Here is a 24,232-nt window from a genome sequence, read left to right on the forward strand (position 1 = left end):
CGATACAAAGATCGCAGATTAAAAACATAGATTGCAAACAGACCCAGCTCTAGTGAGGGAGTGAGCACTTCTCTGACAAATGTTGTGTTACAATAGATAAGTGAATCTTTACATACTTGCTAAGGACATGTTCATACAAGGATTGGAACCAGAGTATTAAAGTGGTATATAACATTGAATAAAAATAGGATGCTAGGTAAAGATGCAGGATTAGTATTGTTAATTCATGACGATGACATTTGCACAATAGTTGGAAATGGCAAAGCTCCCTTTTATATTTTTCCCCTCTCGCCCTAAACCTATGCCCTCTAGTTCTGGCCTCCCGCACCCTATGCATGCCCCTCATAATTTTATAAACCTCTGTAAGGTCACCCCTCAGCTTCCGATGTTCTGGGAAAACAGACCCAGCCTACTCAGCCTCTACCGAAAGCTTAAATCCCCCCAATCCTGGCAAGATTCTTGTCAATCTTTTCTGAATCCTTTCAACTTTCACAACATCCTTTCTATAGGAGGAAGACCAGAATTGCACACACTATTCCAAAAGTGGCCTAACCAATGTCCTGAACAGCCACAGCATGACCTCCCAGCAATACTCAATGCCCTGACCAATAAAGGGAAAGCATACCAAGTACATTCTTCACTTGTACAAAATTTTGAAGTTTTTGCCAAAATTATACATGGCACCAGTTAGACTACACTTCTTGGTCCACCTTATCTAAGGAAAGCTATTCTGGCATTGGAAGAAGCCCAGTGATTTTCTTACAAGGACTTATACACTTAATGGTAAGGTCCTAGGAGCTGTTGCTGAACAAAGACCTTGGAGAGCAAGTTCATAGTTCCTTGAAAGTGGAGTCGCAGGTAGGTAGGATAGTGAAGAACGTACTTGGTATGCTTTCCCTTTATTGGTCAGAGCTTTGAGTATTAGAGTTGGGAGGTCATGCTGTGGCTGTTCAGGACATTGGTTAGGCCACTTTTGGAATAGTGTGTGCAATTCTGGTCTTCCTCCTATAGAAAGGATGTTGTGAAAGTTGAAAGGATTCAGAAAAGATTGACAAGAATCTTGCCAGGATTGGGGGGATTTAAGCTTTCGGTAGAGGCTGAGTAGGCTGGGTCTGTTTTCCCAGAACATCGGAGGCTGAGGAGTGACCTTACAGAGGTTTATACAATTATGAGGGGCATGCATAGGGTGGGGGAGGCCAGAACTAGAGGGCATAGGTTTAGGGCGAGAGGGGAAAAATATAAAAGGGACCAAAGTGCCAATGTTTTCACGCAGAACGTGGTGCATGTATGGAAAATAGCTGCCAGAGGAAGTGTTGGAGGCTGGTACAATTACAACATTTAACAGACATCTGGATGGGTATATGAATAGGAATGTGGGCCAAGTGCTTGCAAATGGGACTAGATTAATTTAGGATATCTGGTCAGTTGACGTGGTGTACATGGACTTCAGTAAAGCCTTTGACAAGGTTCCACATGGTAGGCTATTGGAGAAAATGCAGAGGCATGGGATTGAGGTTGATTTAGCAGTTTGGATTAGAAACTGGCTTTCCTGAAAGGCGGCAGCGAGTGGTGGTTGATGGAAAATATTCAGAGTCCGGTTACTATTGGTATGCTACAAGGATCTGTTTTGGGACCACTGCTGTTTGTCATTTTAAAAATGACTTAGACGCAGGCATAGGTGGATGGGTTAGTAAGTTTGCAGATGACACTAAAGTCGGTGGAGTAGTGGACAGTGTGGAATAATGTTGTAGCTTGCAGGGGATCTTGGATAATCTGCAGAATCGGGCTGAGAAATGGAGTTCAATGCAGCTAAATGCGAGGTGATTCACTTTGGGAAGAATAACAGAAAGGCAGAATACAGGGTCAATGGAAAGATTCTTGGTAGTGTGGATGTGCAGAGGGATCTTGGAGTCCATGTACATCGATCCCGGAAGGTTGCCAGCCAGGTTGATAGTGCTGTTAAGGTGATATACAATGTGTTAGGTTTTATTGGTAGAGGGATCGAGTTCTAGAGCCGTAATGTCATGCTGCAACTATGCAAACAGCTCTGGTCGCCCTATTACAGGAAGGACGTGGAAGCATTGGAAAAGGTGCAGAGGAGATTTACCAGGATGTTGCCTGGTCTGGAGGGAAGGACTTACGAAGAAAGACTGAGAGACTGGAGTCTGTTCTCATTGGAAAGAAGAACACTAAGAGGGGATTTGATAGAGACATACAAGATAATCAGGGAATTAGACAGTGAAAGCCTTTTTCCTTGGACGATGACGTCAACTTGTACGAGGGGGCATAGCTACAAATTGAGGGGTGATAGATTTGAGACAGATGTCAGAGGCAGGTTCTTTACTCAAAGTGGTAAGGACGTGGAATGCCCTGCCTGTCAATGTAGTTAACTCAACCACATTAGGGAGATTTAAACAATCCTTAGATAAGCACATGGATGATGATGGGATGAGCTTAAACCAGTTCGCAGGTCAGCGCAACATCTCATGCTGAAGGGCCTGTTGTGCCTTGTATTGTTCTATGCTTAGCATGGACAAGTGGGACCAAAGCGTCTGTTTCTTTGACTCTGTGAGAGTTGAGTAGATTGGACTTGTACACATTGGGAGTTTACAAGAATGAGATGTAACCTCAATAAAACATACAAGACTCTGAGATTTGACAAGGTATTTGCAGAAAAAAAGATTCCCCTCACTTGTGGGAATGTCTAGGACTAGAGGAAATCTTCTCAAAACAAGGTACTTCCCACATAAAACAGATGAGGAGGAATAACTTCTCTCAGAGGGTAACTACTCTACAGAATTCTTTACCACAAAGATCTGTTGAGGCTGAGTTATCAAATATATTCAAGGTCAAGATAGACTTTAAATAAGGAAAGTAATCAAGAAATAGAGGGAAAAGATCAGAAAATGGAGTTGAGGGTCATCAGATCACCAATGATCTCAATGAAGAGTGAGAAAGACTCATCTTATGGTCTCGAGCCATAGGGATGCAGAATCTGGATGGAGAAGAACTGTTGGGTAAAGTCACTGTGAAGTTGTCTAAAGGTTCCTTATCAGTAACCATAACGTGGGACAGTATACAAGAAGAAATATTGGATGCTTGTGATAAAAAAGCAACAATAATCAAGAGCGACATTAATCTACATAAACATTAAAAAAAAGATCAGCAGCAATAGTATGCCCTTTTAGAATACTTTTGAGATAGTTCTAGAGTGCGCTGTTAGAAGAAACTAAGTACAGAACAGATTATATTATGCTTTTGATTGTGTAACAGAACAGGATTGATTATTACCTCCAAATCAAGGCATGCCTAGGGAGCAGAAACCACAGTCAGACTGCGTTTTACATCTAGTTTGAACGGAGAAGATTGGATCCAAGACAAGTTTCTCTTTTAAATTCACCCACGTGAGATGGGTGTTGCTGGCTGGACAGCATTTATTGTCTGCTCAGAGCTGCCCTTGAGAAAGTGGTGGTTATTTACCTTCTTGAAACATTGTAGTCTGTGTGCTACATGTTGAGCCACAATGCCCGTAGGGAGGGAATTCGAGGATTTTGACCAAGCAACAGCACTATGCTTCCAAGTGAGGGTGAGGAGTGCCCTTTTCCTTCTAGATGGAAAGGTCATCATTTTGGAAGGTGCCATCCAAAGATCTTTGGCAAATCTCTGCATGCATCTTATAGATGGTACACAATACATTGTTGGAGGAGGATGTGGATGTGATGCCAATCAAGCAACCTGCTTTGCCCTGAAATGGTGTCAAACTTCAGGTGCTGTTGGAGCTACACTGATCCAGGTAAGTGGGGAGTATTCCACCATACTCTTGATTTGTGCCTTATGGATGTTGGACAGGTTTTGGGAGTCAGGAGGTAAATTACTTGCAGCGGTATTCCTAGCCTCCCACCTGCTCTTGTAGCTACTATGTTTACACAGTGAGTCCAGTTGAGTTTCTAATCAATGGTAACCCCAAGGATATTGAAAATGGGGGATTTAGTGATGGTAACATCATGACGCAGTCATTAGATTGGAGATGGATCTTGCGTGGTATTTGCATGGCATGAAGATAACTTGCTATTTGTCAGCCCAAGCCTGGGTGTTGTCCACATCTTGTTGCATTTGATCATGGACTGCTTCAGTATCTGAGGATTCACGAATGGTGCTGAACGTTGTGCAGTCATCGGCGAACATTCCCACTTCTGACTTTAGGATGGAGGGAAGGTCATTGATGAGGCAGCGGAAGATGGTTGGGCCTAGGACACTCCCCGGAGGAACTCCTGCAGAGTTGTCCTGCAGCGGAAATGACTGACCTTCAACAACTACTGATACTGCTACTACTTCTATTACTACTACTAACAGTATCTTTCAGGTGACAGCTGAATCAGCAGAGAGTTTGCCCCAGTATCCATTGTTCCCAGTTGGAGCTCCTTGATGCCACATTTAGTCAAATGTGGCCTTGATGTCAAGGGCTGTCACTCTCACCTCACCTCTAGAATTCAGCTCTTTTCTCCATGTTTAAAATGAGATCAGGAGCTGAATGGCCCTCATAGAACCCAAACTTGACATCATTCTATCACTTTACTGATGATTAAAAGTAGACTGGTGAGGCGGTAGTTAGCCGGATAAATTTATTGTAATTTAATGCTAAATAAGGGCAACCACCTGGGTACAAGAACAGACCTAGCCAAAGTGAACCAAGGGGATAGATTAACAGAGACAGTGGCAAACATTGAAGAGGAGATTTCAGAATGCTCAGAAATTGAAGATTCCTATAAAGAAACCTCCAAGGAGAGGACACACCACCCATGGTTAACCATACAAGTCAGAATATAAAGAATGGCAGAAAATGACAAAATTCAATCATGAATAAGAAATTATAGTTAAGAAGAATTTAGTTAGGAGTGTAGAAACAGGTAGTTTTGCCATGTATGTAGAAATGAACAATGAAAGTAAAGCAAGTGCTGATCCTCTAACAAGAGTGAGAATGGGAAGTTAAGAATAGAGACTAAGAGAACGGTAGATGAGCAGCCAAATGCTTTGCTTCGTTCTTCATTCTATACAAAAATCATTTTAGCAAGAGCTGTAAATCAGGAGTTGAAAGGGGAATTAACTTATTTAACATACACTTCCGTAACATATTAGCATGAATAGAAGATTGGCTGGCTGGCAGAAAAGACACTACACATAGATGATTCTTTGCTTGATTGATAGGATATGGCAACTGGAACCTGGCAGGGGTCTGCACCAGGGTAACAACTTTTTAGAATTTACATCAATGACTCAGATGTATGGACGTAAGGAAAGATCTTTAACTAAGCAGAAGACACCAAGATAGTTATTAAAGTACATTGTGAAAACATAAGGAGTTTGCAGACAGATATAGACAGGTTGAAGAATTGGACAAAAATCTAGCAGAAGGCGCATAATGTGGAAAAATGTGAAAAATAGAGCATGACTGAAATGGAGAACATCTGCAGAAATCTGAAATGCTAAAGGGGTGTTCTGGTGCATGAGTCACTAAAGGTTTATATGCAGGTACACTATATAATCAAAGCAGCAAATGGGATGCCATATTTTCAACTCCAGTCGTAATAAAAGAAAGTAAAGACTGTTATATTTAAGTTCTACAGGGCACACCACATCTTGAATACTGTTTGCAGTTTTAATCTCCTATTTATGTCCTGCTACAAATAAGAGCAGAAGCAGCGCACAGGAGCTTTACAAGATTAATGATAAGAAGCTGTTAGAGAATCTCAGCCAGTCTCTCAGCACCTGTGAGAGAAAAGTAATTAATGCTTAGAGTACAATACGACTATTCAAGTCATGTCACCTATTGATCAAGAATTTAATTCAGCCTTCAGTATACACAAGGACTGCTCCCCATAGCTCTCTGTAACGAGAAGTTTAAAAGACTCTTATACCTCAGAAAAGAAATTCCTCCTCATTTCAGTCTCAAATTGGTACTCCATTGTTCTGGGACTAAGTCTGGTCCTAGACTCTTCCATGAGGGGTAACATCTTCCCCACATTTGACATCAAGCCTCTTAAGAATCACACATGTTTCAATGGGATTACCTCATTCTAAATTGCAGTGAGTACAGTCCCAACCTGTTTAGCTGTTGTTCATAAGACAATCTCTCTACACCTGGATCATCCTGGTGAACTTTCAATGAACTGCCTCCTATGAAATTATGTTTTTTCCTTCACTAAGGGGATGAAAATACACAGTTTCCAAATGTAGTCTCTCTCATCAGCACAGGCATCTTACATTTATGAAAACTATCTCAAGATACTTCAATAAAAAAGTTAAAAGCAATCTAATGTATTACCTAGGTAAACTAAAGTCATTCCACAGTCTCCAGATGGAAAACTAGTTCTTAGTTAAAGAATAAATATGAACTAATATAAAAAGAACAGTACTTTACTTTGCATAATGCCATCATACCTCAGGAACACCAATGCAAATAAACAACATCTGTTTCAGTCAAGGATTTCACCTGAAGGACAAACCTAGACAGGCAGACAGATGTTATGCCTCCATAAAAGGCACTGTGTACATCCTAAATATACAGAAATTGCAATGGGTCCATTATAGATGGACAAATTAACCATAATTATTGTATACTGTAAATTGTAAATACACGTTAATTTACTTAAAGAAGGCACACAGACTCAAGATGTGCTCAATGACTTATAACAGTAGCTAAAACGTAGAACACTGCATGTAGAAACAACTTATTTAAAAGATGCATAGACACTTTGTTGTAATGTATGCTGGTAACATGTTCTTGCATGATTGCTTTACAAGTAAAACAAACTCAAAAATTACAATGCCAAAACTACACTTACCTTTCTTGTTAGTAAACTTTTGCGTCTCATCCCAAAAGATTCCAATTGCAAACGCCCTCGAAGTGCTAATTCAATCAGCATGCATCCACGCAAACCAGATGAGATGCAGTCATTCCAAAAAGACGTGTAACCCTGTAGCACAAGCAAAAATAGTAAAGTTAAGAAACAAAGTGCGTACGTATTTGGACACTCTAATGATATTCATTACATATCTCATGAACTTGCAACACATTTCCAGTCAAAATTTACATATCTAAATTCTCTAGGCCCCTCATCATTCTAAAAACATTCTTTTACTTTAAAGTGCTCCTGCAGCCAATGCAAAGAGTCTTAGGTTTGAAAATTTCTCCATATTCAAGTACAATTTCACATTTTTTCATTGAGGTGATTAGAACTGGAGGGTTTCCACCAAAATCACTATCTGTTGCTCACGTCTAATTGCCCTTGAATGAAATGACTTGAAGCCATTTCAGGTGGCAGTTAAAAGTTAAATATATTACTCTGGAAAGAGTGGGTAAGTTTTTGTTTTAAAAATATATCTGTTCTGGTAATTCTATCCATTTCTGACTACCAAAATGAGAAACTTGCTTTCACTTTGACTGGCTTTCCAATAGCATTTGAGAAGGTAAGGGCTCATGCAGGTAGGTAATAAAGGGAGCCTAGAAGGGAAGATGGTGAAGCAGCAATGGGGGAAAATTTCAGAGGCGCAGCAGAAATCTATCCCAAGGATTATCTCTTAAGTACATTATTTGTCAATATCTTACTTCCTTCCAATTATCAAGCTTTCTAATAAACCATACTAAGGGAAAGATGAGCCAACCATAGCTGACAAGGAAGGTCAGGGACAACGTAAAAAGGAAGAAAAAAAATACAATAGGTTTAGAGTCAGAGTTACACAGCATGGAAAAAGACCCTTTGGTCAAACTCATCTGCAATGACCAGATATCAGAACTGGCCAGGTATCATTTGCCAGCATTTGGTCCACACCTCTCTAAACCTTGCCTATTCATATCTTGCCTCTAAACCTTGCCATCCATTCTGACGCTTTTTAAATGTTCTAATTGTACCCATCTCCATACCTCCTCTGGCAGCTCATTCCATACACAATTACCTTCTCCGTGGAAGAATTGCCCCTCAGGTTCTGTTAAATCTTTCTCCTCACACTAAACCTATCCCCTCCAGTTTTGGACTCTCCCTACCCTGGGGAGGGAAAAATAAAGACATTGGCTATTCACTTTATTTGTGCCCCTCATGATTTTATATACCTCTAAGGTCACCCTGCAGCCTCTGATGCTCAAGGGAAAAAAATGCTCAGCCTATTCAGCCTCTCTATAGCTCCGATCTCAGCAATACTGTTGTAGATCTTTCTGAAGCTTCTCAAGCTTAGCAACACATTTCTTATAGCTGGCCCAACCAATGTCCCGTACAGCCACAATACAACCTCCCAACTGCTATACTCACTGGCCAATAAAGGTAAGGTGTACCAAATGGCTTCTTCACTACCAGGCCTACCTGTGACTCCACTTTCAAGGTACTATGAACCTACACTCCAAGGCCTCTTTGCTCGGCAACACTCCCAAGAACATTACCATTAAGTGCCTAAGTTCTGACCGGATTTGTCCTAACAAGGTAGCACATCATATTTATCTAGATTAAACTCCATCCTCTACTCCCTGGCCCATCTGATCAAGGCCCAGTCGTATTCTGATGTAACCCTCTTGACTGTCCACTACTTCACCAATTTTAGTGTCATCTGCAAACTTACTAACCATACCTCCTATATTTGCTGCTGTAAGATACTTTCATTATTTTATATGAAGATTGTTGTGGACTAGTGACACATTATAGAAAAGGTAGGACAAACAAATCCAAAGTTCTCTAGACGACAAAGGAGGTAAAGTTTAACATGAGAAGTTAAAAAAAGGGTTTATGACAGGTGTAAGGCAGAAAATACAATTGAGAACAAAAGATTTAGAAGGGCGGTGAAAATGCAAATAAAAAAAACAAAGAGGAATAATGAGAAAAGACTAGGACCTGACAAAGGGGTATCCCGAAGTTTTCTACAGGCACATAAAAGAATAGTTAAAACGAGTATGGTAGATCAGAGATGATAAGGGAATTTATGCATCATTTCAGGGAGCATGACAGACATATTAAATTAATACTTTACATCATCTTTCTCAAAGAGGAGGATGTAGCCCTATCAACAGCAACAGAGGAGGAAGCTCTGTCACTAGAAGGGATCAAAACAAATAAGGAAGTAGTCTTGGATAGACAGTTGTCACTTAAAAGGCACTGGGACTGGATGAAATGCATCCAAGGAATTTGAAGTGTTGGAATTGGAAGGAAGTGAGGGTAGAAACTGCACAGGCACAATCTTTTAAACTTCCCTAAACTCAGAGGTGCCGGAAGATTGGAGATTTGCAAATATTATGGCCTTATTCAAGGAAGTTTGTAATACAATCCCAATTATAGACAAGTCAGTTTAACCTCACTGGTGGGGAAGCTGAGAAGAAAAAATTATTTGCTATAAAATTAGTAGTCTCATGGAGAAAGGTGGGTAGGTTAGGAAGAGTCAGCATGGATTCACAAGAGGAAAATTGGGTTTAACAGGCTTGCTGGATTTTTTGAAAAGATAACAAAAAGCTTGTGAAGGATGATGCTGTTGATATGGGTTACATTAATTTGCGTTGATGCAGTGCCAGTCAACTGACTCGAGCAAAGTTCTAGATCATGGTACAAAAAGGGACAGTAGCAATGTAGATCCAAAGTTGGCTGAGTGATTTTAAATAGTAACGATCAATGGACATATTTTGGGCTACAACAAGGGTTATAGTGGAGGTCCCCAGGATCAATATGGGAAACCTTGCTTTTCCTGATATGTATTAATGATGTGGATCTTGGCATGCAGGAGACCATTTTAAAGTTTGTAGAAGACACAAAATTTAAGAAATGTTGTAAACTATGGGGAAGACAGTGCTGAACTCCAAAAGTACACAGACAAGTTGGGCTGATAGGTGAACAGTCTTTCTTGTCATCATTCTTGGCTTCTCTCAATTTGCTTTTGTACTTTCCTTCTGAACCTTGGGCTTTCAGCTTGCTTAACAACTAGATTTACTACCTAACACAAATATGTTATAGTATGGAAAGGTTAATGAGGCAGAGATTGGACACAAATAGGACATTTTCAAGTTGGCAGCTTATGACGGGCAAAGTGCCACGATGATCATTTTGGTCATTATGTACAATCTATGCTGATGTCTTAAGATGAAAAGAGTCAGAGTATTGATCGAACTTTACTGATGATACATCGTTGAAAGCATTCAAGAGGACAGAGAATAGCTAATATAGGTGAAGTGAAAGAACAATTATATTAAAAATTCTGTGATTCTTTTGTGAAGTTACAGTACAGAAGATGACTACTCAGCCCAATGCGTTTACACCAACTGCCCAAATCATCTTTAGTACTTATTGCAATTCTCTTGACTTGCATTCCAGATGTTGTTGCGTGAACAAGTTCCTTCTCCTCACATCGCATCTGCTTCATGTTAATTACTTCAAATCTGAGCATTCAATCTTGATCATTTTATGAGCAGAAATGGTTTCTCCCAGCTAAACTGTACAAACTCATGATTTTGAGATCTTCTGTCAAATTCCTTTATAACCTTTTTCTCTCAAAATGAAAACTGTTGAAACTTCAAAACTATCTTTATTACTGAAATTCCACATCCCTGGATCCACTCTCCAAACCTCTTCAGCACTGTCTTGAAAAATGTTCACACCCTTCCTGAAGTGTGGCAAACAGACCTGGATATGGGTCGAACACAACCACCTTGCTCTCTGATTAGATTCCCTACAGTGTGCAAACAGACCCTTCGGCCCAACTAGACCGAAGAGTAACCCACCCAGACCCATTTCCCTCTGACTAATGTACCTAACACTATGGGCAATTTAACATAGCCAATTCGCCAGACCTGCACATCTTTGGACTGTGGGGAGAAACTGGAGCACCGAGAGGAAACCCACACAGACACAGGGAGAATCCGCAAGCTCCACAGACACAGTCCCCCGAGGCTGGAATCGAATCTGGGATCCTGGTGCTGTGAGGCAACAGTGCTAACCAATGAGCCACCGCGCCGCCCCAAGATACAGGCAAAGATAGCACCAACACGAGCTCCTGACTACCTGATGCGAACCACACTTACAAGGCATAATCAATTCTCAGTGCATTGCCTTAACCTCTCCGCCACCTCGTCTGTCCTAATGTACCATGTCACTATTAATAAAGCCTACAAGTTCTACTAAATGCTCTCTCTGTCCTGCCATGACTTATGCACATATATACCCAGATCTCTCTGCTTCTGCAGAGTAGCATGCTTTTCATACTTTCTCTACTTTCTATCAAAATGCATTACCTCATACTTTGCATTGAATTTTATTTGCCACCTAACTGTCTACAACATTTTTAACTTCAACACTGTCCTCCTCACTATTTACCATACTTCCAAATTTTATATCATCTGCAAACTTAGAAACGACCTCCAAAGGATATGCTCTAGATCATTAGTACCTATTAGGAAACCTAAGACTCCCAATATCAATGCCTGGGAAGACCACTATAAGCCTTCGTCTAGCCCAAAAAGATGCACTAACATTATCACATTTCCTATCACTCAGTCACCTGATTTTATTCCATGAGCTCTAGATTTGTCTCAAGTCTGGAGTCTGACACTATTAATTTATCTCTAAGGAGGTTTATAAAATCATGAGGAACATTGATAAGGTAAAATAGCAAGGGTCTTTTTCCCAGGGTAGAGAAGTCCAAAACTAAAGGGCAGAGGTTTAAGGGGAAAGCAGAAAGATTTAAGAAGGGACCCAAGGGCCAACATTTTCCACGGTGAGTGTGGTACATTTATGGAATGAACTACTAGAGGAAGTGGTAGAGGCAGGTACAACATTTAAAAGCCATTTGGACAGGTACATAAATAGAAACGGTTTAGAGGGATATGGGCAAGACGCATGCAAATGGGGCTAATTCAGTTTAGAAAACCTACTCTGCAGAGACAAGTTGGGCCAAAGGGTCTGTTTCCATGCTGGATCGCTCTAGGACTATGATTTCCTTTTATATCTAGAAAGCACTGGATTTGTATGTTTTACCTTTCCCATTCAAGATATCTAAACTGAGCTTGAACCCTGTTCTTCTCTGAAGGAATCCCATTGTTCAGATACAGTTTCTCCCTCACCAACTTTTGGCTCCAGGCTATCAGGCCTAGCTCCATTCTTGCCCCATTAAAATTAGGAAATGTAGATCACATGACTATTTGAAAGGGGAGCAGGCACAACAAGATGATGGTTTATCTCATTTTAACCTCAACGCTGCATGGCCCTGATAATCTTTCACCCCTTGGGTGAATCTACTTACTTCTTTAAAGATTCTGTACACACCGCTATTTGAAAAAGGGAATTTCAAACTCTCAACTCTCAAACAATTGTCTCCTCACCTCTGCTTTAAATGAACATCCTATTATTTTTAAATTATGAACACCATTCTAGAGTCTCTCAAAAGAGGAAATATCCTTTCAACATCCACCTAGTCAAGCACATCCAGGATCTCATGTTTCAATTAAATTATCTCTGAATCCTCTAAACACCAGAGATACAGCCCGAGCATGTCTAGCCTTTTCTCATAAGGCAATCCATTTGTTCCTGATATCAGTCGAGAACCCTTCTCACCAATGCCCTTTATAGCCAAAATATAACCTCTGTACTTTGCATTCAATTTCCATCACAAAAATATTCCATTAGCTTTCGCAGCAATTGGCTATGGCTACATACTACCCTGTGATTTATAAACTAAGAAATCACCATCTTGCTGCATCTCAGAGCTCTGAAACCTCATCACTTAGATAATTTTTCCACCAAAATGGAGAATTTCACACTGTTCCATATTGTACTTCATTTGCCAGATGCTTGTCCACTCACTTAACCTATCTATATCCCTTGTGGGCTCCTGCAGTCCTCTTCACAACTCACCTTCCTGCCCTTGTGATATCAGCAATTTTAGCAACCATACCTTTAATCCAAAAATCCAAGTCATTTATATAAATCTGTAAAGAGTTCAGACCACAGCACTAACCCCTGTAGCACACCACTCATTATATTCTGCCAGCCTGAAAAAGACCACTTACTCTTACTCCCCACTTCCTGTCAACAAGCTAATGTTCTATTCATGTCAATTTGTTAAGCCACTTCTTTTTCCTACAAATACCTTTGCTGTAGCACCTTATCAAGCACTTTCTGGAAATCTAAAATACAACACATCGACCAGTTCCTCTTTATCTAAAGCACAAGTTACTTCAAGAACTCCAATAAATTAAACACCGTTTATCTTTGACAAATCTATGTTGGCTCTGACTGATTACCTTGAAGTTAGCCAAATGCCCTGCTGTAAAGCCTTTAAAACATTCCCTATGTTAAGCTCTCTGGCTTGCAGTTTCCTATTTTCAGCCTCCCTTTTTGAATAAAGGAATAAAATCAGCTATTTCTCAATCTAAAGGAACCATCCCTGAACCTAATGAGTTTTGGAAAATTAAAACCAACGTATCAACTATTTCACTGGTTACTTCTTTTCAGACCCTAAGATGAGATCTATCAGAACCGGAGAACTTATCAACTCAATTCTAACAATTTATTCTGTACTACTACTCTGGTAATTGTAATTTTTTACTACCCCCATCCCTTTCAATTCCTGTTTTACAGCAATTTCCAGGATGATACTTGCGTGAAGCCCGACTTAAAATGAATTCATGTGCTATCTTCTATTACTAAATCCCCAGACTTTCTTTCAGAAAGACCAACACTTCGTTAACTCTTTTCTTGTTTTAATATCTGAAGAAACTTTTCTTGTTCTTTATATTTTTGGCTAACTTTCTCTCATTCTTCACTTTTTCCCTCAATATTAAACGTTTAGTAATTCTTTGCTTGCATTTTACAAAACATTCTGTCCTCTCTTGACCTGATATCTATATTTGAAGAATTACATCTTTTTAGTTGTAACAAAACACAGAAGTTGCTGGAAAAGCTCAGCAGGTCTGGCACCATCTGTGAACAGAAACCAAAGTTAAAATTTTGGGTCCAGTGACCCTTCCTCAGAATTGATGATAGCTAAGATGTTGCTGTTTTATATGCAGAAAATAGGGGTGGGGGATGGGGTGGGGAGTAAATGATAGGTGGGGATAGAGCCCAAAGAGAGAGAAGACAGTTGGACAAAGGATTAGATCACGATTTGGCAGGGGAGTGAAGTGTTGTTGAATGGAGACTGCAAGTGGCTAACAATAGACAGCGTGTAAGGGCAGAATATGTGATAACAAGGCCTGGTGTGTGTAGGTGGGGGCTAGACATGGAAGAATTCAAGCCCTAAAATTGTTGAACTCGATATTAAGTCCAGAGGGCTGCAGAGTCCCAAGTGGAAAGTGAAGCGTTGTTCTTCCAGCTTGCACTAAGCTTTGCTGGAACACTGCAGCAAGCTGGAGAGGGAGATGTTGGCCAGGGAATAGGGTGGTGTGCTAAAGACTAGATTAGAGTGGTACTGGAAAAGCACAGCAGGTCAGGCAGCATCCGAGGAGCAGGAAAATCGATGTTTCAGGCAAAAGCCCTTCATCAGGAAGGAGGCCGTTCCTGATGAAGGGTTTTTGCCCGAAAAATCGATTTGCCTACTCCTCGGATGCTGCCTGTCCTGCTGTGCTTTTCCAGCACCACTCTAATTTCGACTCTGATCTGCAGCATCTGCAATCCTCATTTCCGCTTTTGGTGTGTTAAAGTGGCAGGCAACTAGAAGCTCAGAATCTTAGTGGTGTATGATATGATCTTTGTGGTTTACTTTAAAACAAAGGTCAGAGAGCAGGTCCATCCCTTAGAATTATTATTTGTTAGAATGCATCTATTCTATGCTTTCTGGAATATTCTCTTAAATGTTTGCCATTGTATCTCTGCTGATCCACCCCTTAAACTAAATTGCTAGTTCACTTTCATTAGCTCTGCTTTTATGTCCTTTTATCCTTGTTTAAATTCAAAATGGTCTTGGACCCACAATTCTCTCTCCCTTAAACTGTATGTACAATTCAATCATAGTATTGTTGCTGCTACCCATGAACACAGAGGACAATAAATGTTTGTTTGGTCAAAACTAGTGCTTGACTGCCCCAGTTAATTATTCTTAGTCTGGATTCATCAGTATACTTTTTGACCGTCGTCTTAAACCTTCTGATAAAATTATCACTGACCCTGATATGTTCTAAAACAGATAGTTGTTCCACTTGGCCCTTCTACTACTTCTAATGGTTCTACATTTGCAAAAACTAAAAACTGGACCCATTGTGCTGTAGAAACCAACACTATCCAACTCTGCATGGTTAAGTCAAGATCTGCCATTATTACTATTCTGATGCTTACACATCTCTAATTTCCCTGCAAATTTGTTCATCTACATTCCTCCTACTAGGTAGCAACCTTAAATTGCACCAAGCAAAGTAACTATCTTTTTGCTCCTTCGCTCTCATCAAATCAATTCTGCCTGCAACCTTCTGGGACATCTACTTTCTCCAGCACTATAGTGCTTTTCCTAATTAAATCCATCCACCTCCCTCTCCACAGATCCTCTTTGTTTCCTATTTATCTTAGATAAACTCTCTTCTACCCTCTTCCATCAGGCAGAAAAGTTTAGAAACATATACCAACAGATTCAACAACAGCTTCTTCACCGCTACCAGACTGATGAACAGACCTCTCAAATTAGAGTTGATTTCTCCCTGCGCTTTCTCTGTATATTCTGCATTCTTTTCTATTACCCTGATGTACTTATGTAAGATGCGATTTGTCTGGTTAGCACATAAAACAATATTTTTCACTGTATCTTGGTACGTGATGGTTAATAACTCAAATCAACTCTAACCAGGGAAATTTAGCCCTCAGTCTAACTTCCCTGATCAAAGTCTCTGTTACTGCAGCTGCATCATAATTCCACGGAGCAATTTGCAACTGAAACGCTTATATTTACTGAACTCTGTGCATTACTTGCACTCACGCTGCAACCTCGATTTTCTGAGCATTTTGCTTCGACCAAGAGGGGAACAGGACGACATAAAGAAACACTGTACTCTCGTCCACTATTCCTGTCATAGAGCATGGAGACAGGCCCTTTGGTTCAAACTGGCCCACACCGACCAAAATATTATCCACGCTAACCCCATTTCCCTGTGCTTGGCCCATATCCTTCTAAACCCTTCTTATCCACGTATTTGTCCAAATGCCTTTTAAAATGTTGTTAATGTACCCGCCTCCACCACTTCTGTTGGCAGCTCATACCACATTCTGTGTAAAAAAAGTTGGCCCTCTGATTCCTTTGAGTTCTTCTCCCCTCGTCCTCAATTCTCCAACCCCAGGAAAAACACCGACTGCATTCACCCTATCCACACCTCTTATGATCTTATACACTTCTGTAAGACCCCACCTCCTCAGTCTCCTACATGGTTAAGAAAAATGTCCTGGCTTGTCCAACCTCTCCCTATAAATCAGACTCCCGCTGTACCTTCTCATGCAATTGCAGACTGTGTAATATCGGTTTACATCCTCGTAATCTAAGACCCAGACATACTTTCCAGGTGAAGCAGTAATTTACCTGTACTTCATTCAATCTAGATCACTGTAATGACTATACTCAATGTGGTATGCTCTACATTAAGGAGATAAAACGCAGCTTGGTGACTTTTTCGCAAAATACCCAAATCTGCAAACATGACCCCAAGGTTCCAGTTGCCTGCCACTTCAACACAGAAAAAAGAAATGTACAATTAAGGATGTAGCACAAGGAAAGGAGACTAATTGGATAGTTCTTTTGAACAGCTAGCATAGTCACAATCTGTATAATTCTATGATTTTGCTTTGCTCTATCAGTTGTCAATTACTCATGTTAATCATCGCCTTCTCCTGACTCCTTTTCCATGATGCTGTTGCTCCCAAAAAGCTAAACATCTGTATTATCTGATTGTAACAAAAGACAGACTTTAACCCAACCTTCCTAACTGCAGCTCAAACTCTATAAACATTCAGCATATTTACAACATAGCTGTTTCTATGTGCACCATACTGATATGGGCTAGACCAACCCTCCTCAAAATATTTCAAGGGGATAGCAGAGATTCTTATTTTTCTTATTTTAAAAGGCAAGCACCAGACATTGCATTCCAGATGCGATTCAATTGGTCAAACTTATTAGGCGTGAAGCAAAACACTTTATTCATACACTATAGTTAAAATACAGCCAAAAAGAAAAGAATGGCTTAACTGTAACTCTACCAAAATAGTTAAAATAGTAAACTAAACTACTCATCAACTGTTCCAATATAGCAACATCCCATAAGTACATCCTTGGGAAAGGTGAATTCAGTAACACAGATTGCCTCACATGCAATTCTATCAGCAGAAAGAGAGGCCCAGCATTTGGCTTTGAGAGAGCGAGAGCTTCCACATTCAGCTTCAGGAACCCAGCAATAGCTACTGAAAGCTGAACTAAAAATCCTGGTTCTGTGGGAGCTTGACCCCACACCTTCGGACTGCTTAAATTGTTCCAACTTACAAAAACAAAACCCAAATCTTCATAAGCGGTTTATTTTATTGGCTTGAAGCCAACTGCTCTGCATCTTGTCTAAACCTCCCTTCTTTTCAAAATAAAAGGACAAAACACACCTCTTAAAGCCATAGTATCGTCATAATATATTTCTCCCACCTCTCTTTAGTGTATCCTTCCATCCCTTTCTCCAACACAAATTACTTCGCTTGCTCTTAAATGCTTCAATATTGCTGCTCTTAAATACCCCTTGTGGTGCTAAGTTTCACATTCTAATCATTCATTGGATGAATGACGTTTCTACTAAATTGGATTTCATGAACATTCGACATTTGTGACACTGATCAGACATACCCTAGAACACTGTGGGAAGCTAGGGAAGTGATTACTGGGCCCCTTGTTGAGATATTTGTATCATCAACAGTCACAGGTGAGGTGCCGGAAGACTGGAGGCTGGCTAATGTGGTGTCACTGTTTAAGGAAGGTGGTAAGGACAAGCCACGGAACTATAGACCATGAGCCTGACCTCGGTGGTGGGCAAGTTGTTGGAGGGAATCCTGAAGGACAGGATTGACATATATTTGGAAAAATAAGGATTAATTAGGGATAGTCAACATGGCTTTGTGCATGGGAAATCATGTCTCTCAAACTTGATTGAGCTTTTTGAAGAAGTGACAAAGAGGATTGATTAGGGCAGAGCGGTAGATGTGATCTATATGGACTTCAGTAAGGTGTTCGACAAGGTTCCCCGTGGGAGACTGATTAGCAAGGTTAGATCTCACGGAATACAGGGAGAACTCGTCATGTGGATACAGAACTGGCTCAAAAGGTAGAAGAGAGAGGATGGTGGTGGAGGGTTGTTTTTCAGACTGGAGGCCTGTGACCAGTGCAGTGCCACAAGGATCAATGCTGGGTCCATTACTTTTCATCATTTATATAAATGATTTGGGCGTGAGTATAAGAGGTACAGTCAGTAAGTTTGCAGATGACATCAAAATTGGAGTTGGAGTGGACAGTGAAGAAGGTTACCTCAGATTACAACAGGATCTTGATCAGATGGGCCAAAGGGATTAGAAGTGGAAGATGGTGTTTAATTTATATAAATGCGAGGTGCTGCATTTTAGGAAAGCAAATCTTAGCAGGACTTATACACTTCATGGTAAGGTCCAAGGGAGGGTTGCTGAACAAAGAGACCTTGGAGTGCAGGTTCATAGCTCCTTGAAAGTGGAGTTGCAGGTCGATAGGATAGTGAAGACGGCATTTGGTATGCATTCCTTTATTGGTCAGGAGTTGGGAGGTAATGTTGTAGCTCTACAGGACATTGATTAGGCCACTGTTGGAATACTGCATGCAATTCTGGTCTCCTCCCTATTGGAAGGATGTTGTGAAACTTGAAAGGGTTCAGAAAAGATTTAGAAGGATGTTGCCAGGATTGGAGGATTTGAGCTATAGGGAGAGGCTGAAGAGGCTGAGGCTGTTTTCCCTGGAGCGTCGGTGGCTGAGGCCTGATCTTATAGAGGCTTATAAAAGGTCATGGTGTTATGGTCATAGTTGATGTTAATACTGGACAAGTCGGATTCAGAGATGACACCTGGCTTGATAGATCATATTTTCTTTTTTGTTTCAGTGAAAGACAGCAATTTTAAACTAACAGACAAGACTGCAGATTTGGTCCGAACAATAAAGCAGATGTTTATGAGACAAGAACAATAAAAACAAACAAAGCTAAATATATCAGAATTTGTAAAACCTCAAAAATTGGCAAAATGTATTTACCCCTCAGCCTCTGACCCTAGCAAAAACAATTTAAGTTTGTCCTGCCTCTCCTTAAAACTAATACACACCAATCCAAACAACACCTTAACAAACCTTCTTTGCACCTTCTCCATGTCCTTCCTGTAGTGTGGTGACCAGAGCTTCACACAATACTCTAAATGTGGCTTAAAATTTTACACACCTGCAATATGACTTGCCCAATTTTACATTCAATGCTCCAACCCTATGAAGGCAAGTATGCCACATGCCTTCTTTATCACCTTATCCACTTCTGTTTCTATTTTCAGGGAGCTTTGGACTTGCACCTCAAGATCCCTCTGTATATCAATACTCCTAACATTCCTGCCATTTGCTGTAGCACTTAACCTCCCAAAATCATGGTTCCTGAAAGACTAACCTACTTCATTATTAAACCACTTTACACAAGAAACAAAATTGTTTGAAATCAGACCTCAAAATAAAAATTTATATAAACGACATACCTTTCAGACTTTCCACCATGTCTACCCTATCAAATCCTTCCAGAATTTTAAAGACTTCTGTCAGGTTATTCCTTATAGTCTTCCCTTTTCTAGAGAAAAGGAGTCCCAGTTCTTTCGAAATTTCCTGATGGATATACCATGAGTTTTTCACATTTCACCTCATTGTTAACTTGAACTTGATAGCATTTCAATTTGATAAGGAGTATCCAAAATGGAAAGTATTCTATTCCAAGCTGCCCGAGGAAGTGTTGGAAGTAGGCATGATTACAATATTTAAAAGACATCTGGATGGGTACATGAACAGGAAGGGTTTAGAAGGATATGGGCCAAATGCTGGCAAATGGGACTAGTTCAGTTTAGGATACCTGGTTGGCATGGACAAGTTAGACTGAATGGTCTATTTCTGTGCTATATAACTCTATGACTCAATGACTTAATACTAATATGCTTCACCTACTGAGCAGAAAAACAGAGTAACAAAAATGACATCTTCAAATTAAGAGCTTCCAGGACTTCATGCAAAACTTTAGCAAACATATTTACTCACACATGCCATGAAGTTTAAGTCCTATATTCACATGCAGTAGTTTGAACAGTTTAATTACACAATGTTGAAAAACTATTGATTAAACATGACCAGCCTTGGACTTCTTTGGCCAAACAGAATTTTGCAAGGTAAAAACAAGATATGACTTCAAAACAACTTTGACCATTGAGCTATGACAAACATTTTACTGATCACAAAATTCAAAAATCAATGCCTTTAACTGCTGAAATTTCAGGAAGGAATGGCAATTCCACACAGCAAAATAGTCAATTTTAAAAAAGTACTTCTTGACTAAATAAAGTAACATTGGGCTATTGAAGGATCATCGAAAGGCAATTTCACCACAAATCTAGCGACCAAAAGCTACAAATCATTGCAATGAGTAAAACAGGGTTTGCACTGAATTAATCATACCAGCCACGAAAATGTTAGAAGTGTTTCACACACTATTTCTCTCATAGAAAAATTGGGTCTTTGTACTGCTTTTTGTCATTTATGTAAATAGTTTGGATGTGATCATAGGTTAGTAAGTAAGTTTACAGATGATGCCAAAATTGAAAGCGTGGTGGACAGGAAAGAAGGTTACATCAGAGTACAACCACTGAAGAAACAAAACAGTTTAAACTCAGGTCGTGCTCTCAATTTAAAGGACTGAGATACAATTACTGTTACCTTTATATCGGTGTTGACAATCCCCATCTCCATAAGCATATTACATGTTTGTGTGCGTGTGTTTGATGTGACAATTTTACTATTTTCTTTTGGAATAATAAATAATAATAAGATGGACCAATTAGCTGAGGAGTGGCAGATGGAGTTTAATTTAGATAAATGAGGTGCCGCATTTTGGAAAAGCAAATCAGGGCAGGACTTATACACTTAATGGCAAGGTCCTGGGGAGCGTTGGTGAAAAAACAGACTTGGAGTGCAGGTTAATAGTTCCTTGAAAGTGGAGTTGCAAGTGGATTGGAGTGAAGGCGGCATTTGGTATGCTTTCTTTTATTGGTCAGATTATTAAGTGTAGGAATTGGGGGGTCATATTGCAGCGGTGTAGGACATTGGTTGGGTTTCTCTCGGAATATTGTGTGTAATTCTGGTCTCCTTCCTATCTGAAAGATGTTGTGAAACTTGAAAGGGTTCAGAAAAGATTTACAAGAATGTTGCCAGGGTTGGAAGGTTTGAACTATAGGGAGAGGCTGAATAGGCTACAGCTGTTTTCACTGGAGCGTCAATGGCTGAGGGGGTGACCTTATAGTGGTTTATGAAATCATGAGGGGCATGAATAGGGTAAATAGACAAGGTCTTTGCCCCAGAATTGGGGGGGGGGGGGGGGGGGGGGGAGTCCAGACCAGAGTGCATAGGTTTAGGGTGAGAGTGGAAAGATATAGAAGGGATCCAAGGGGCAGAGGGTGGTACATGTATGGAATGAGCTGCCAGAGGAAGTGGTGGAGGCTGGTATAATCACAACATTTAAAAGACATCTGGATGGGTATGTGAATAAACTGCACAAATTAGTGTACACAATACATTTTCCAGTGACTAATATATTAGAAGACTACATACAACTCTATGATCCCAGCTGATGACAATGCTGGATGAGTCAGATTCTCCAGTGAATTTTGACTTAACAGGCCATAAAATCTTATTTTGTTTTGTTTAAAAATGCAAGTCACTAAATATACGCAAGAGAATCTATTCACTTTTATTAAAACACAAATCTATTATACAATGAAAATATGAACCAGATTACATTGCACAGAAACTATTAAAAGGACCTCATTCCAAGAATTGGGAAGATGCATACATCTCTTTTTCACACACAATACCCTTACAAACACTTGAGGCTCAAAGGAGAGTCACCCGTATCTGTACAAGAAATCTTCAAGTGCAGCCTGCATGGCTGCTGCCAGCTTTCTTCCACAGAATTATATAATCCCTACAATGAGGAAAGAGGCCATTTCGCCCATCAACTCTGTACCAACCCTTCAAACAAAGCAGCAGTGCTCACCACTGAGGTACCATGTGGCCCTTTCAGCAAGTTGTTGTGTTCACTTAATGCTTTTCTTTCAAATGATATGTCTCAAAGACACTTAGAATAAATGGCTAACTTATTACTTACAACTAAACAATTCCCTCAACACATCTTCAACAGAGTTGTAGAATGTCATCTTCTGACAACCACCTCCAGCCCTTTTCTGGAGCTCTCTCTTCACTGACTTCCAATCAATCAGTTCTTACCAGTCTTGACTATTTGGAGATAGCTAATAACAGCACTGGTTTTGCGGACTTCTCCATGCATGAACCTACTTCTGTCCCTTTCTCTAGAGGCATGAGCACTGCTGCCTCATAGCGCCAGGAACCAAAGTTTGATTCTGTCCTCGGTTTACTCATCTGTGTCTGCTTGGGTTTCCTCTGGGCACTGCATTTCCTCCCACAGTCCAAAGATGTGCAGGTTTGATGGACTGGCAGTGCTAAATTGCCCATAGCATCCGGGGATATGCAGCAGACTAGGTGGATTAGCTATGGTAAATGTAGTGTTGTTGGAGGTGAAGGATTTGTGGGATGCTCTTTGAAGAATCCATGAGGCTCAATGAACCAAATGGCCTGTATCCGCATTAAAAAGAGATTCTATGCTTGCGCCTTTGAAGGTTGCAAAGCTCTCATTAGCAAACACTCCAGCAATAATAGCCCCAGATGACTTGCTGGCCACTTTGCTAAATTCGTATGACTTCCTTGAAATGATTTTTGAACTCAAAATGAATTGACCTATTAAAAAGATCAACCAACAATAACTTGAAAACTCTAAATTCATTTTAGAACACCATTTCTAAGCAGAGTCATATTTGAACTGTCTTCATCACACTAAACACATAACATTTGCTTTGTCACTTCATTGGTCACTGTTTTGTCTTAAGCCAAATCAGAACTGATTGATTATATTGCATGTTCCAACAATTGTTTCAGTTGTGTTACTTTTGAACAATGAATTAATGAACTGAAACAAAAAAAACACCATGACCAGGCAGAAAACTGCAAAACTTAGATTAAAATTCCAAATTAAACACTTAAAATATATTAGCCTTTTTTCTTGAGCAACTGATTTTTTTTTTAAGTGCTCCAAATAGGTAGAATCAAATTTAAAAAAAAAAACAAAATCACGATAACTATGTTTATGTAGGAAATTATCAAGTTTTTAAGATGACAGTGGCCTGGCATTATTCCAATGTAGATGGGATTTGCAGACAAAGAAAATCTGCAGAAAACCTATTATAGCATACTCCAAAGAAATTATCTGCAAAATTGAATATTCCAATGGACACTCCCTTCATGCCTGGTATTCTGAATTCTCCAACTTTAGGTGAAGACTTTCAGGGAGTTCCAATGAAAGTAATCATCACTCAGGAAAATTTAGATTATTAAATACAAAGTTTAACTCCCAAGTAAATATTCAACCAACCACCCTATTTATCTCATACCCCACATACACTTTCGCCAGATTATCTACATCTTAAGACCCTGAACTGATCCTTCTTTCACCTGCTCTGGAACCAAGCCTTCCCCTTGCCTCCAGACAATCTTTCTTAGATTGCAATGCTGCTTCTTGTTTTTTTTTAAAAACATTGTATACATCCTGCAGTGAGAAAGATCACATATATATTGTGACCCTGACAAACATCTGCAGAAAATGTCAGCAGCTGCACATGAGTTCAAGATTCTGAAACTTGAGCAGCAGTTGAAGTCACTGTTGTGCATCCACAAGGCAAGGACTACATAGATAGCACATACACAGGTGTGGTCTCACTTCAGATTAGAAGCATACAGATTAGGTAACTAACAGGCAATCTATAAAATCCAGACAGGTAGTGCAAGTGTCCCATGAGACTACGATGTTTACTAATCTGTATTCCATTTTTCAAACTGGTGAGCGCAATAGTTCCTCAGAGAACTGCAGCCAGAGCCA

At 40.0% G+C, this 24,232-nt stretch overlaps 1 protein-coding gene across 2 annotated transcripts in view; it reads right to left on the bottom strand.

Moving 5' to 3' along the window:
* Positions 1-24,232, bottom strand: part of golph3a (golgi phosphoprotein 3a) — a 64,887-nt gene that overhangs the window by 23,104 nt on the left and 17,551 nt on the right. For both annotated transcript variants that reach the window (XM_072572546.1, XM_072572554.1), the window contains one exon: positions 6,843-6,974. In XM_072572546.1, coding sequence (XP_072428647.1) covers positions 6,843-6,974 — 132 coding nt within the window. The remainder of the gene's footprint in view (positions 1-6,842; positions 6,975-24,232) is intronic.

Source organism: Chiloscyllium punctatum, chromosome 1 (genome assembly GCF_047496795.1).
Source record: "Chiloscyllium punctatum isolate Juve2018m chromosome 1, sChiPun1.3, whole genome shotgun sequence".
Taxonomy (NCBI): domain Eukaryota; kingdom Metazoa; phylum Chordata; class Chondrichthyes; order Orectolobiformes; family Hemiscylliidae; genus Chiloscyllium; species Chiloscyllium punctatum.